General features: G+C 36.3%; 1 protein-coding gene across 2 annotated transcripts in view; it reads right to left on the bottom strand.

Annotated features, from left to right (window-relative positions):
• CFTR (CF transmembrane conductance regulator) overlaps positions 1-15,967 on the bottom strand; it is a 181,689-nt gene that overhangs the window by 117,406 nt on the left and 48,316 nt on the right. For both annotated transcript variants that reach the window (XM_005550598.5, XM_065542499.2), the window contains 6 exons: positions 15,241-15,456; positions 12,021-12,110; positions 10,978-11,141; positions 9,724-9,849; positions 6,083-6,329; positions 4,339-4,431 (listed from right to left, as the gene is read on the bottom strand). In XM_005550598.5, coding sequence (XP_005550655.2) covers positions 4,339-4,431; positions 6,083-6,329; positions 9,724-9,849; positions 10,978-11,141; positions 12,021-12,110; positions 15,241-15,456 — 936 coding nt within the window. The remainder of the gene's footprint in view (positions 1-4,338; positions 4,432-6,082; positions 6,330-9,723; positions 9,850-10,977; positions 11,142-12,020; positions 12,111-15,240; positions 15,457-15,967) is intronic.

Genomic DNA, 15,967 nt, shown 5'->3' with positions numbered 1-15,967 from the left:
TATATTTACATATACTAAAAATCATATATACGGGCCAGGTGCAAGGAATCATGCCTGTAATCCCCGCACTTGGGGTGGCTGAGGCAGGAGGATCGTTTGAGAACAGGAGTTCAAGACCAGTCTGGGCAATGTAGTGAGATCCTGTCTCTACAAAAAAATTAAAAATTAGGTAGGCGGCCAGGCGTGGTAGCTCACACCTGTAATCCCAGCACTTTGGGAGGCCGAGGCGAGTGGATCACAAGGTCAAGAATTCAAGACAAGTCTCACCAATGGTGAAACCCTGTCTCTACTAAAAATACAAAAATTAGGTGGGTGCAGTGGCAGGCACCTGTAATCCCAGCTACTCAGGAGGCTGAGGTAGGAGAATTGCTTGAACCTGGGCAGCAGAGGTTGCAGTGAGCCGAGATTGCACCACTGCACTCCAGACTGGGTGACAGAGTGAGACTCCATCTCAAAAAACAAACAAACAAACAAAAATTAGCTAGGCATGGTGGTGTGCACCTGTAGCCCTAGCTACTCAACAGGCTAAGGCAGGAGGATCACTTGAGCCCAAGTTCAAGGTTACAGTGAGCTATGATTGTGCCACTGCACTCCAGCCCACATGATAGAGCAAGATTCTGTCTCTTAAAGAAAAAAAAATCATATATGTGATTTTTTTTTTAAATAAGTGATGATATGCTGAGTGAGAAAGGACTTTGGAGTCATAGAAGCCTAGCCTGACATTTTAGCTCTGCCCTAGCTAGGTGTGTAACCATGCTTGAGTTACTTAAACTGTCTAAGCCTCAGCTTCCTAATATGTTAATAGGAATTTTACTTACTCTCAGGTTTGGAGCAAGGGAGGAGTCATATATAACTCACCAGGGACTTGCCTCTCAGAGATGCTATCAAAGGAGATGGAGAATACACTAAAATGAGTGGGTATTTATGAAGCCTGGGGAGTGAGGAACAAGAACATTGAGGTACGTGCAGGAAATTTGGAAACATATGTATGAAGTTCAAGAAAGAAACTGAAGCCAGAGATGTGCATTTGAGAGTCATCAGCACATTGATATCACTTGAGCCTGAGAGAGGTCACCCACAGAGAACATAAAAAGTCAGAATGAGGCTGATATGGTTTGGCTATGTCCTCACCCAAATCTCATCTTGAATTGTAGCTCCCATAATTCCCATGTGTTGCCGAGGGGACCCAGTGGGAGATAATTGAATCATGGGGGCGGGTCTTGCCCATCCTATTCTCATGATAGTGAAGAAGTCTCACAAGATCCAATGGTTTAATAAAGGGGAGTTGCCCTGCACAAGTTCTATTCTCTTATCTGCCTCCATGTGAGACGCGCCTTTCATCCTCCACCATGATTGTGAGGCCTCCCCAGCCACGTGGAACTGTGAGTCCTTTAAGCCCCTTTCTTTTGTAAATTGACCATTCTTGGGTATGTCTTTATCAGCAAGTGAAAACCAACTAACACGGAAGCCTAGGTGGGGACCCAGTGGCCCATAATCACTTAAGTGGCAGGCAGGGCAGACTTAGAAGTCATGGCCTGAGGCCAAAATGATCTGGAAAGAACGGTTCACTGAAGCTACATTAAATGATATATTCTACAAGAGTATAACAGTTTTAATAGATTGGTGATAACAGAATCTATGTTGTAGTGGGGAGAAGTCCACAAAAAGTGAAGACGTGAGAACAGCCTTGACAGCAAAGGGAAGAAGAGTGATAAGGTTTTGGGCATGAGGTTGCATGAGCAAAAGTCAGGGAAGAAATTGTTTAACCTGAAAATATTTAAACATGAGAAGGAGTCAGTTGACAAAAGATATTGAAGCTTCTGGAGGAAGAAGAATTGCTGGTCCCCTGTTCTGAGAAGATGAAGCAAAATAGAATAGTTCAGACAAGGGTAAGAGGAAGCATACGTCTTTCTCTTAGATACAAAAGAAGAAAAAGGTAATTCCAAGGATGAAGAGAGATGTTGGAAACATTCAAATATGATGGTGGCCTCTATTTTCTCTATGTATTGTGGGAGACAAGGCCATCTACTGGGGGTGAACAGATCCTGGGAGAAGATGGGAATTTTGTGAATGTGATAAAAATCTGGAATAGCCTTTAGGGAAATGGTAAAGAAAATTAAAGACAAATGAAAGGATTTCCCAAGAAGGATTATAGACCCATATAAGGTTGAAACAATAAATGTATAAAACTTACAGTTGACTAGAGTCAACAGATAGCACTATTGTTTCTCAGATAGCACTTCCTTCTCCAAAACTGATAAAGTAAGTGTTTTGCAGGGAAAAAAAAAAAATCACCAAAAGGAAAAGGGAATTGAGAGTGCAGCTGAGAGAATGAAATTACTGTTCTTTGAATAAGCAGAGGTTAAATCAGGAGTCCAAAAGGAAGAATTAAGGAGACTAGAAATTCTGATGAAATGGAAAGGCAGTAAATGTAGAATTAAAAGACTCAAAGAGTTGGAAGATTAGGAAATTCCAGGCTGCGAAAGAGATTTCAGAGTGCAACAATTCCAAAGCGAGGTAAGTCCAGGTGCTAACAAAACTCAGGATATGACTAAGAGAGAAAGCTTCTGAAGAAGTCACTACAAAATAAAAGTTCTAAGTAAAGTATTGGAAGACTCGTTTATATGGATATTAAAGTCTCAAACAGGAAATTTAACAAGCATCAGCATCATAAGTAAATGCCACCAAGGGGTGCACAGAGTTTAGGTGACAAAGACTGGAGGAGGTAGATGCCACCAGATGGAAGACAACAGTTTAGTGAAAGGGCTCCAGCCTATGACATTTGGGACCAAAATCCGTTTTCAATCTTTGCCAGTTGTGTGAGCTGAGCCAAGTCCCTAAACTTTTTGAAGCCTCCATTTTATTATCAGTGAAATGAAAATATTAATTTTATTGAGGTCATAGAAATGCTGTGAGAATTAAGTGGCAAAAAACATATAAAGCGCTTATCCTAGTGCCTGGCACATAGTAAGAGCTCAAGCATGCTACCTATTTAATTAGATGGAGTGAGACAGGAATTGAGGATTTTTGCACTAGAGTAGGAAAATAATGACCTGAAAGTAGTAGAAAATGTCAAACTACATATTTTTCCTTCATGCCTACAAAGACACTTGAAATTCCTAAAATCAAAGTAAAATAAATCTGATCCACAAACTTTTATACCAAACAATTTTGCTAGGCACATGGGAATTACTCTGTTTCCTATATCTTTAAAAAATGAAGTAAAACAAAGCACTGGTACTCAAGTTACTTATATAAATGAATCCAAAGTATGACATTGAGAAAGATTTAGACCTAGGACATTGGCTTCATACCTCCTACCTGCACACAACCCATGTAAGTGAGAAGAAACTAAAAATTCCACAGGTGTGCTCAATAATCAAATATTGCTCTTCAGAGACTAAAAATCATTGATAATATTTTTTATGTCGAGCAGTATAACAGAATTTGTAATGGTGGATGAAAATAGGTTAAAAATGGTAGAAAACAATACACGGGTATATCTCTCCCACATCCTTTTATTAACTGGTATATATAAAGCACTTTGGACTGGAACTTGCAATCAGAGAAGCTAATGTTTATTGAGGAACCACTGTGTGCATGGTACTCTGACGAATGTTTTACCCAAAATGTCTCCTTCAGTCTTCACAACAAACTTGCAAGGTAAATATTAATATTCTCCATTTTACACATGGAGAGCCAGAGGGCCCACAAAGTTAAGCAACTTGACTTAGATTACACAGAAAGTAAATGGCAGAGCCAGGATTCAAACCCAGCTCCAAAGCCTATGATCTCTGTATTATTTCCTGATTTGTTATGTGAAACAAATTATATGACTTAGAAATAAAAGAGCTTTTATATTGCATTTAATATTCCTCTATTTTTTTGTTTGTTTGTTTGTTTTTTGACAGAGTCTCATCTTGCTGCCCAGACTGGAGTGCAGTGGTACGATCTCGGCTCACTGCAACCTCCGCCTCCTGGGTTCAAGTGATTCTCCTGCCTCAGCCTCCCGAGTAGCTGGGACTACAGGCGTCTGCCATCATGACCAGCTAATTTTTTGTATTTTTAGTGGAGACAGGGTTTTACCACGTTGGCTAGGCTGGTCTTGAACTCCTGACCTCAGGTGATCCACTTGCCTTGGTCTCCCAAAGTGCTGGGATTACAAGCATGAGCGCCCAGCCATTCCTCTACTTCTTAATCTAAAAAATAAGTGAGTGATCCTCCTTCCCGTTCTACCAGTTATATCATCATTCTAATTTTATTTGCCATCAGGATGAAATCCAGATTCACCAAGAAGAAAATAGGTCTTTAGATAAACAATTTTTTAAAAATTCTGACCTCCTCCCAGAAGGCTGTTACATTCTCCATCACTACTTCTGTAGTTGTTAAGTTATATTCCAATGTCTTATATTCTTGCTTTTGTAAGAAATCCTATTTATAAAAGAGAGCAAAAACATGTTATAGAATCAGGATAGCATTAATGCATTATTACATCTACTTTATACTCTCATTGTGCTACATCTTATACATGAATTTTAATAATGAAATAGTAATTATTTCTTAATATAATAATTTTATTACAGTGTTCTAAAGTTAATTTGCCAAGCACTAGGATTCATATTTGAAATATACTCTCTAAACATATGATACTTTATAAAACTTTTTACACATTAGATTTAACATACAACTGATTCTTCCTTGTACTATTATATGCTAACCTTAGTGATGAATTTATAAAGCAACCCTGAATTACCCACTAATGTGCCTTAATCCAACACTGGATGGAGAAAAAATGAATGTCTTCATCTTAATAGCACCCTCCTCATTAAAGGCCTCATTAGCATCACTTCTGTGGGTTAAGGAAGCATGTGAAGATATATAACTAGTTTTAAGGCATCAAACTGTGATTCTAAAAGAAGGGCTCTATTAGAGACTCAAATCAGTTTCCCTAGGGAAGGTAGGAGCATAAGGAAGAATTAAGTCCATGCATCCGGAAGTCTTGGCCATAAGAAGTAATGAAAAAGCCTGGTCCTCGCCTCGCTTCTTCATTTTCTTCTCTGCTCCTGTTTACCTCTCTTTTGGTTTCTCTCATTTTCTCCCAGTTTGGTTTTCAAGATCTGTTTCTCTGTCTGTATGCTCCCATTCAGTAACTCTCCCCAGATCTGTTTCTTCTTCTTTCTTTCTCTCTCTTTCTTTCTCTCTCAATGGATTAACAGAAGACAAGATGATTCCCAGAGCTACTTACTATGATTCAGAGCTAGAGTCACCACTTTGTCTAAATCACAGATCTCAAACTCACTTAGTCTCAGGACCAAACAGGTGATATAATTAAGGAGTGGGGCTGAGAAGACAGCGTGATGAACTGGAGATGGCAGGCGCTCTGTGAGCAGGGAGCTGCCATAGCTTGTGGAAAAGGACGACGCAGTTGACTAGTTATTCCAATTCTTCAAAAGAGGCTGCACACATGAGCGTGTGTGTGTTTATGTGTGTGTGTGAGAGACATCTCCCAATTTTTAATTGCAGGCAACCAATATACATTTTTTAAATGAAAGGTTAAAACATGTCTAGGAGCCAAAATTAGGTCTATGGGCCACCATTTGCAACCTCTGGCCTAGAATAAATAATGCCAGAACTACCTAAAAGTGGCTCACCCTTCTCCCTCATTTTTATTTCTGTCACAGTGACTTATTTTCTGGGTTAAATATTTAAATAAACAGCAAAAAAGCATAATAAGCATTTATTTGCTTCTTAATAATACGCAAGTTTATCCAATTAGCTTCATATAAATTGAGTCTTATCACCTGAAAACTTCAGAATTTCTCAAAGCTGCTAGCTACATCAGTATTATTGGGATTTTAAGGTAATTTGGCATAAAATGCCATTCTCATCCATCATACTGTCCAGAGAAATGCCAGGAAAAGTTTAAGGTGAACATTCCTAGTATTAGCTGGCAACTTTTATAACTTCCTAGAGAAGGAAATTTCTTTTTCTATATTTTTGCACATTTGCAAAGTTCATTATAACTGATCTATTGACTGATTACTTAAATCATAGTATATAATGCAGCATTATGGTACATTACCTGTATTTTGTTTATTGCTCCAAGAGAGTCATACCATGTTTGTACAGCCCAGGGAAATTGCCGAGTGACCGCCATGCGCAGAACAATGCAGAATGATATGGTTGTGAATATTTTTCGGAGGACGATTCCTTTGATTAGTGCATAGGGAAGCACAGATAAAAACACCACAAAGAACCCTGAGAAGAAGAAGGCTGAGCTATTGAAGTATCTCACATAGGCTGCCTTCCGAGTTAGTTTCAGTTCTGTTCTATAAAAAATAATAATAAAATTCAGGATGTTATTTTATTTTTCAAATATCAGGGATCTTGGAATGTAAGATCTGAGCATGGTCTCTAGAGTCTTTCTGCCTATATTTTTAATCTGGCTCCACATCATATGACCTGTGTGACCTTGGGTATATTATTTAATCTCTCTGGGCCTCAGTTACCTTATACGAAAGGATAACAATGAAAGTACCAGTGTTTTGTACATACTTGTAAATATTATATTTAAATTATAATTAATAATTGGTTACTAACATTATTATGACATTATTTTTAAACCTTTACTTCATTACTAACTTGTAAGATTAGACTAATCATTTTTTGCTTGTTGGTTGGTTAGTGTTTTAAGTAATTAATTGTGGAAACGAGAACAATGTTGCAAGATTTATGAAGGAAAAAGACAATTCTGTGATTATCTAATGGATTCTTAGCACTTCGGAAATTCTAACTTGGCTTTGAGGAACACTGAAAATAACATATAAGCTACAGAGAAGTGGTTCTCAAACCTTAGCATGTGTAAAAATCACTTGAGATGCTTTTTAAAAATACAGTCTCAGGCCTGCCTCTTAGAGATACTGATTGAATGAGTCTCAGTAGGTTTCCAGGATTTGCGTTTGAAAAACAAAACAAAACAAAACAAAACAAAAAAACCCCAAAACACACAAGTAGTTCTTTTGATTCAAGTTGCAGGTGGGTTTTGAAAAATTATGAAAGTAGATACTACATCCTCTCTGTCTCATTTCAACATAATTATTTGCAATCACATTACACTATACATTCAATCTTCTAGTCTGAAATGCAAATGGAAATTAGTTTTTTTAATATATATGTGAGGCTTCAGTGCTCTAACAGGCAGAAAACAGGGAGTGCAGGAGACAACACTGCCTTCAACTCGGTCCCAGTCTTCCAGAAGCCATACAAATTGGAGTCACTTGTGATCCTCCCCATCCAGTTCTTGCCCAAGGAAAGGTCAACCAGGATAGAGGCAGAGGGCTCTGGTGAAAGGGGGCAACAGCTGTGCCATGGCATAGCGCATGTGGGTACCTGGCATTTGGGCATTAGTTCTTCCTTAATTCAGAAAAGCTATTCTCATTCTCAAGTGCAGAACTAAGAGGGAATCTTTTTTCCATTTTTAGTCTGAAAAATAAAATGTAATCTGAGCACATTGATGAAGAAAATTGAGTTCAATGTGCCCAACCCAGATTGCAATTCAGTCTATTTAGGTCTACCAATTTCAGTAACTTGACACTGAAGACAGATTATGATTTTGGCATCTCACCTGGCTTTGAATCCTGGTTCTGCCAGTTACAGCTATGACATCTTAAGCAAGTCACTCTGCCCTCTAACTTTACAGAATCCACCTCTATAGAAGGAAAACATGTCATCTCCTTTGTGGAGTTGTTGCCAAGATTAAATAGCACAGTAGAGGTCTATATTTAAATTTACAATGTGTGTCCTTTCTCCTCAACAAGAAAAGGAAAAACATGGACTAGGCTGGTATTTATAAAATGATAGAAAACACTTTTTATAAAAATGTTAAATTTGTTGAACTGTTGTTGAAATATATTAGAGCTGAGAAAAATAGGAAGAAGAAGTACTATAAGAAAAAAAAAAATGGATCCAAGAACATTTGTAAGAATCACTCAGAAAGTAGATTCTCCATAATATAATCGCTAACATTTTATGACTCATAAAACTATTATATCAGTTTCTTATTTTTAAAATTGAAAGTGACTTTATTACTAAAGAGCAATAAAAAAGTGGATTTTCAGGGAGCTTTGCACAGCCTTTTGACCAGCACAACAGTGTCCCAGGCTGAGGTAATCACTCCTTTGATGTGAATTCTGCCAATCTCTTCCAGAACATTATATTTGCTCTCTTGAGTAGGGGCAATTCTTGCTTTCCCATATTTATGTCAACACTTTCTAGCCTTTTCGAGTGACAATTTCATGCCAGATTATAAAGGTTACAACTAAACATTCACTATATATCAAACAGAAATACCAAGTAAAGGGAATAGATTTCATCTTTTGAGGAAGAGGGAACAAAAAAACAACAAAAAACAAAGTAAAATCAGCACCAAGAATGACCCAGTCATGAGTTTATCATGAGTTTGAGAAAACCAGATCTTCTGATATCCTTGTCATCACCCTTGCTATACATGTGTTTGCAGAAGAGTGATGCAGAGAGCAAGTGTGATGGAACACTGACTTGTTAATGAGATAAAGAAGATCTACCAATTGAACAATTCCCCCAAGAACTTGTTTTCTGGAAAGAAAATGCAATTCCTTTCCTGGATTTATCTTGAAATGCATAACAAAAACAGGTGACCAATAATGTTTGGGAAATAAATACTCTTTTACTCTTTCTGTTTACATGGCAAAGGACTTAATATTTCAGCATTTCTTTTGTTGTTCCAATCACACACCTGCAGCTCAGTTACCATTGTGTACTGGACTCAGCAGCCTGAATTCCTCATAACCCATACTGACACCATCCATAAGGGTACTTCTCTTTTTAGTATATTTTTCCCTGTGAAATTCTCATGTGCTGAAATTATTTGTTCCTTGAACAGTGTATCAACTTTCACTGAGTCTCCTAGAACCTTTTTAGATTGGAGTTTGTAGAACATGGAGCTCAACTGAAGAAAAATGGTCTCATTGCTACAGAAATGCTATAGTTTACATCTTGCCCAGATTTATCTCAGTAATCATAACTCAGTCTGCGCTGTACTTTCTTTGTTGGATATAATCCTTACTAATCAGTGAAAGGTTATATGAGGTGAAAGAACACTAGAGATAGGTGCCAAGTACTGATGCTATCTCAGGAGGTAGCTTTCATTACTTGAACTGACTTCACTTCAAGTGGAGGATTTATAGGAACCCAATTTGTGAATACTACCCTATGTCATTCCCAAGTTAAGGAAGAGCAAACATATTCTAACCAGACACAAGTTTTTTCATGGTTAATGTACCGTAACACATAAATTAAGATATAATAATAGAGAATCATTTATTTGGTTCAGAATTGTATACTCTACCAGTTCCATCTGAGTTACCAATCAGCCTTCAATATCTTGATCATTATTTTAATGAAATAAATGTATTGAGCAGCAGTGAACACATGTAGGAAATTCTTTAATAAGGTATCAATATAATATACTTGCAGCGCAAAATAACACCCTGGACTAACTACATAAAACTACAGCCCATGAAAGTGAATTTGTGCAACTAATGTATGAATATTGAGAGAACTTAAATGCAATCATTTGATTGTCAGAAACATCAAATAAGAAGTGGAAGTCTACTGTGACAAACATATTTTTTAAATATTAAGGACAGAATTACTAACAACATTGAAATTACTGGAACAACTTACTGTCTTAGGTTTTCAATCATTTTTTCCATTGCTTCTTCCCAGCAGTATGCCTTCACAGATTGGATATTTTCAATCATTTCTGAGGTAATCACAAGTCTTTCATTGATCTTCCCAGCTCTCTGATCCCTATAAATCAATCAATCAATCAATCTAATAGTAAAAACAAGTCAAATTATCTACTAAGAACTGCTCAAGGTTTTAAGTCATATTTCTTTTATTCGACAGATGGGCATTTATTTTATTATCAAATAGATGGTAACAAAAATAATAATTACTGTTTAGTAAATGCCTCCTATGTGTCAGATATTGTACAGACTCATTCCATCTGCCATCTCTATCCCTTACAACAGTCTATAAGCAGTGGGTATCTCTATTTTAGAGATGAAAAAAGCAAAGACTCAGTGAGATGAAGTGGCTTGACTAAGGTCACATAACTAGTAAGTATGCAATCTGGGATTCAAACAAAGTGCTATTTGACTCCAAAATTTATATACTTTCTATCATACTCTAGCTGACAAATTCAAGCCCTTTATCATAAGCAGTGACTTGTGTAAGTCATTCATTCACTAGTATTAGTTATTCTGTAACACAAAGTAACTAAGGCTCTGGTGTGATGATCCATAAACCAGAGTAGTAAAAGCTAATCAACTCTACACAAAAATTAGGTATTCCCTTTAATTCACATAAATGTTTTATCCATTTTTTAACTGTTTTATAATCTAAAAAATGAACTGAATCAACATATTTATAAACAAATTCAGGAGACTGAGAAGCAAAAAAAATGTCCCATTGATACAGGAAGTAATATTTATACCATCTTAAAAAGTCTTTTTTAGGCCGGGCGCGGTAGCTCATGCCTGTAATCCCAGTACTTTGGGAGGCTCTGAGGTGGGCAGATCACCTGAAGTCGGGCATTCGAGACCATCCTGGGCAACCTGGTGAAACCCTGTCTCTACTAAAATACAAAAATTAGCCGGGCGTGGTGGCATGCGCCGCTAATCCCAGCTACTCCGGAGGCTAAGGCAGGAGAATTGCTTGAGCCTAGGAGGCAGAAGTTGCAGTGAGCCAAGATCGTGCCACTGCACTGCAGCCTGGGTGACAGATCTAGACTCCATCTCCAAAAAAAAAAAAAAAGTCTTTTTTAATGACACTGAAGATCACAGTTCTATGCATAGAGCAGTCCTGGTTTTACTAAAGTGGACTTTTTGAAAACATAATTTTAAAAACCTTCAAGCTATGAAAATAGGTTGCTACCTGTACTTCATCATCATTCTCCCTAGCCCAGCCTGAAAAAGGGCAAGGACTATCAGGAAACCAAGTCCACAGAAGGCAGAGGCCTGTAACAACTCCCAGATTAGCCCCATGAGGAGTGCCACTTGCAGAGGAACGATCCACACGAAATGTGCCAATGCAAGTCCCTGGAAAATAAAAGCACAGCAAAAACAGGTGTCATTTTATCTTCCACCCCTAGAAACAAACAATCATATATGAAAAAAAGCAAGTAAAAGGAGCTTATATGGTCAAACACTTCGTGGTTCTGAGCACAGTAAAATCTAGGTAATCATTACATGGAGCACATAACAATGTGCTTAAACATTCTACACATAGAATAGGTTTCCCCAAAGAACAAATTTCAAGCCAGTGCACTTTTAAGCATATTTTTATTCAGTGGAATTGAGATTGGACATGTTAAGTTATCATTAGTCCAGGTTTTAAGTAACTTACTTTTTTTGCATAAAGCAAGAACCACAGCACAGAACATGAGAGAACAAAGAACTCTCTCCAGAGACTCAGTCTACACAACTGCACAACTCTGTCATTTGATAGAGACATTTAGAACAAATATTTGCTCAATTCAACAGTAATTAATTTTGTACCAGCTGTGGGTCTCATGCTATTTTAAGTACTGGATGTGCAAAGATAAATAAAACACATCATATGTCCCAAGGACCTTGAATTTATTTATCACATAAGACAACACAGAACAAGAATTGCTCAGAGTATCATATTCAGCCAAAGTATATAACAGATTTAAAGTTTTAAAAAGAAGCATGGTCTGATAAGAATTAAGTTTTGAAAAATCTTATTAACAACAGGCTGAGGTGCCTTTGAGTTGGGTGGTTCTACCAGACCCCAGGATGGTGTTCTGCTATACAACTGACCTTTCTCAGTTTTCAGAATAGGGAAGCTAGAGCTGAGCAAGACTTAACCACTTATCTGATACAGGAAAACTCTACCTTTCCAGTTGTATAATTTATAACAATAGTGCCTAAAAGATTAAATCAATAGGTACATACTTCATCAAATTTGTTCAGGTTGTTGGAAAGGAGACTAACAAGTTGTCCAATACTTATTTTATCTAGAACACGGCTTGATAGCTTTAAAGTCTAAAAGAAAAATGGGAAGTTAGATAATTTCAACAAACAAAATACAAATATATTATAAGTAACATTATAATATGACTAATTCAGTTATTATGCATTCATTATTAAGTAAAGGTAATGAAAATTATGTTCTATTCATCTAGCTTACTATCATCTTAGATTCATAAATATTTCTTTTAACAGTCAATACTATACTGGAATGCTTCTAGTTGTTTTATTTTCCAGCATCTAGAGAGAAACAATTATTTTTTCTCCTCACAATGAGAATGGTATTATACTTAAATACCATTTATACCGTGTGGGAGTTTTTGGTTTTGTTTTAAAAGATAGAGCCAAAGGTACTGAAATTTGAAATTAAGCCTTGGCCTTGAATTTTTCATGTAGTTCTATACTAACTCATTTGGATAAAATTACTTTTAAAGTCAATAAAAGTATATGATGAATAACTGAAAAATTAATACTTTTGTGTAAAAGTTTGTCAATACAAAATCCATACATTTTACAAAGAAAAATGCAATGCTATGTGAAAACTAGTTAAGCAGGTAAATTATTTTTTATCTACTTATTTATCTGTCAATTAAATTTACTTAATTAAAACTATAAAGTTGACAACTTAACTATGATTATGGAAGATCAGAGTCATATTTTGCCTATAAAACTGAAGAATTGATTTGCTATTAGATCACTTTGACTGGGAATTATTTAATATTAGTTTCAAGTGAATACCTCACATATTTGTTGAGCATTTAGTAAGTGCAAATCACTCTACTTGATGCCTCAGGGATTATTAAGATTTATTAAAACATAATCCCATCGTCAAGGTGACCTAGTATATAAATAACTAAATATAATATGATAGACGAGTTAAGGGAAGTAGAAAGTAATAGGGTAGTTAAGAGAAAGTTAAAACTCCTGGTTAGAAAAATCTGGAAGGATTTTCTTGAGGAGTTAAAATTTGAGATGGTGTAGAATAATAAATAGTGTATAGATAAGCAAAGAAAGGAAGGAATCAAGGCAGTTAATTCCAAAACATTATCAGAGCAATATGAAGTGGGGGAAATCCATTGAGCTAAATTGCACATGACTTAGTAACAGGCTTAGTCTCGAGCGACTTTGAGTGCTGCACAAGGCTTAACATGGAGCTGTGTGCACAGTAAGGACTCAATGAATATTTTTGTTAATTTAGTTATCTCTGCATTCTTGAAAATTATAGGCAAAGCTCAAGTTTGTATTTAAATTCATTATTTAAAGTAAAATGTTGCAGAATTTGGAACAAAGCAGAGGAGAGCTCTATTACAAACTTTGGAACATTGTAGGAAAGGTCCCACATATCCTGACCATGAGGACAAAACAGGTCAGATATGGGAAGGCATGAGACCTGGGAAGAGTAAACACAAGGTTCACTTTAGGGACCCAACCAAAGCCACACGGAGATGGGATTGCCTTCTTTGGTGATGATGGCCAATGTAGGCCAATAAGTATGGCTAGAGAGATGAAGCAAACTGGGCAAAAACATAGATATGCAACACTGAGAAAGGAAGACAAATACAATACCACCTAACTTTTTATCAATGCATCTGGGTCTGAAAGCACCTATATCCTGTATTTCTGCTAAATGTTACATATGGACTTGTTTACAAACTAACCTGCTCTTTATTTGATCTCTACACCCGTTTAGCCCATGCCTGTCTCTTCCTGCATTACAGTCTGCCCACTAAATATCAGTACTCTATTGTCCCTAGTGGTTAGAAAATCCTCCAGTTCAGAGATTGTGATTTACCTATTTTAGAAATTTTGAAGCAGTGTTCGCACCATGTTCTGTACTTTTTAAATCTTAGTTTCCTTATCCATAAGACAGGGATAATAGTACCTACCATTAAGAGTTGTGCAGAAGATCAAATGAGAGTGTACCCAATCACTTAAAAGCTTGTCATGCACATCCTGAGCTATTGTCATTATAACAAGCACTTTCTATAAACATTTATTAAACTGAATTCAACTTTCTCTGATATGCCGCTGTGTAGATTCTACATTCCAAATGATATCTAACAATGTCTTCACTTATGTAAAATGTTCAGATCAAAATAAAACTTTTGTTGATTTATCACGTTTTCCTGGTACTTGTGAACTGATGAGATTGCAGCTGAGGTGATAACTGTGGACTCCGTTTTTATTTACTTCTGCCTTCATAAAAGGCTTTTTTGAACAATAAAGTATGGTTATCAAGGTTTTACAACACAGTTGACCTTGCAGGTGTGTCTTAGAAGTGTTATGGGTTATTTGCTAGAGGCAGATTTCAGATCTATGCCCTTAAAAGCCAAGTATTTAATATTTACATTGGTAAAAGAAAAAAGAGAAGAAGGGTAAAGCAATATCCAAATGAGTCCATCAAAACAACTTTCTATAATGACTTTGCAGATCCAAGTTAGTCACACATGGTAGTGAATCAGGATGATGCAAGTACATGCCTTCAAAACAACCTTAAATTGTGTTTGTAAGGTAGTTAAATGTTAATTTGAATACACCTATATGATGCCTCAGCAACTTGGGCCCTTGTCTGGATAATACATGCAGAAAAGCAGAGTAGGTTCTTATGGTTTCAATACACGTGCTGTTCCAAAACCTTTAAATTTGTAGGGCTCATAGGATGATAAAAATCCAACTCAAAATAAGGCAGTGAATACTACTACTTATGACAACCAGTTAAGGTGAAAACTTTTGTTGTTTGGGTTATCATTAACAATCATATATTACACTCTTCTTACTGAACATAAAGATATGTGGCATTTTACTATAAGATGATATTTTGTCAATTACTTTTATGTAGGCTGTGTTTCACCTTAACAGGAAACCATGGATTCCAAAAAAAAGATAACATGATTAGGAGAAAAAAAAAAAAAAAACTACAACAGAGGCAGTTGACGGAAGATATTTAATAATTATGAGTTGAAATCAATTAAATTATCAAGGATAATTAAGAGCATTAATTATTCCTGCCATTTATTTCATAGGCATATGAAATTAATTTCAGCATTTATCCCTTACTTGTACCAGCTCACTACCTAATTTATGGCATTAAAACATGTACCATACAGAACATATGTACCACAGGGCCTGTGCAAGGAAGTATTACCTTCTTATAAATCAAACTAAACATAGCTATTCTCATCTGCATTCCAATGTGATGAAGGCCAAAAATGGCTGGGTGTAAGAGCAGTGTCCTCACGATAAAGAGAAGGCATAAGCCTATGCCTAGATAAATCGCAATAGAGCGTTCCTCCTTGTTATCCGGGTCATAGGAAGCTATGATTCTTCCCAGTAAGAGAGGCTGTACTGCTTTGGTGACTTCCTGCAGAAGTGGAAAAACAGAGAAAATTAAATTTCATTTCTTTCTCATAAAATACCCTGATAATTCCAACACAGGACTTTTCAGCTTTAGAGGAGACTTAAAACGAGTTTATATAGAGAGTCATACCACATGTGAAACTCTTAGCACTATTTTCAATATCTTGATACTTTGAAATAAGATTTGGGATTTGTTATAGCAAAAGTCACTGGGAGACAAGTTTATATATGAGGTATTTTAAATTAAACAGTGAATAGTGGCCATAAAATAAAAAGTATAGTTTCTGAAATGGTTTGTTAATTAGTAACATCTACATAGCACTTAACAGTTTCTAAAGCATTTCCCTTTTTTATTTTTCATAACAACTTTCAGTATCAGAATAGGCATTTTTTTTTGTTTACTATAGAGACTTTCTTAGATACAGAGTAGGCACTATTATTTTCACATGGCAGATGAAGAAACTGAGGCCAAAGAGACCAAGTGGCTTGATGTAATTTCAAACTAGAATTTTCTA

This window comes from Macaca fascicularis, chromosome 3 (assembly GCF_037993035.2).
Source record: "Macaca fascicularis isolate 582-1 chromosome 3, T2T-MFA8v1.1".
Classification (NCBI taxonomy): domain Eukaryota; kingdom Metazoa; phylum Chordata; class Mammalia; order Primates; family Cercopithecidae; genus Macaca; species Macaca fascicularis.
The sequence above is the reverse complement of the archived record's forward strand: the minus strand, read 5'-3'. Positions and strand labels throughout refer to the sequence as shown.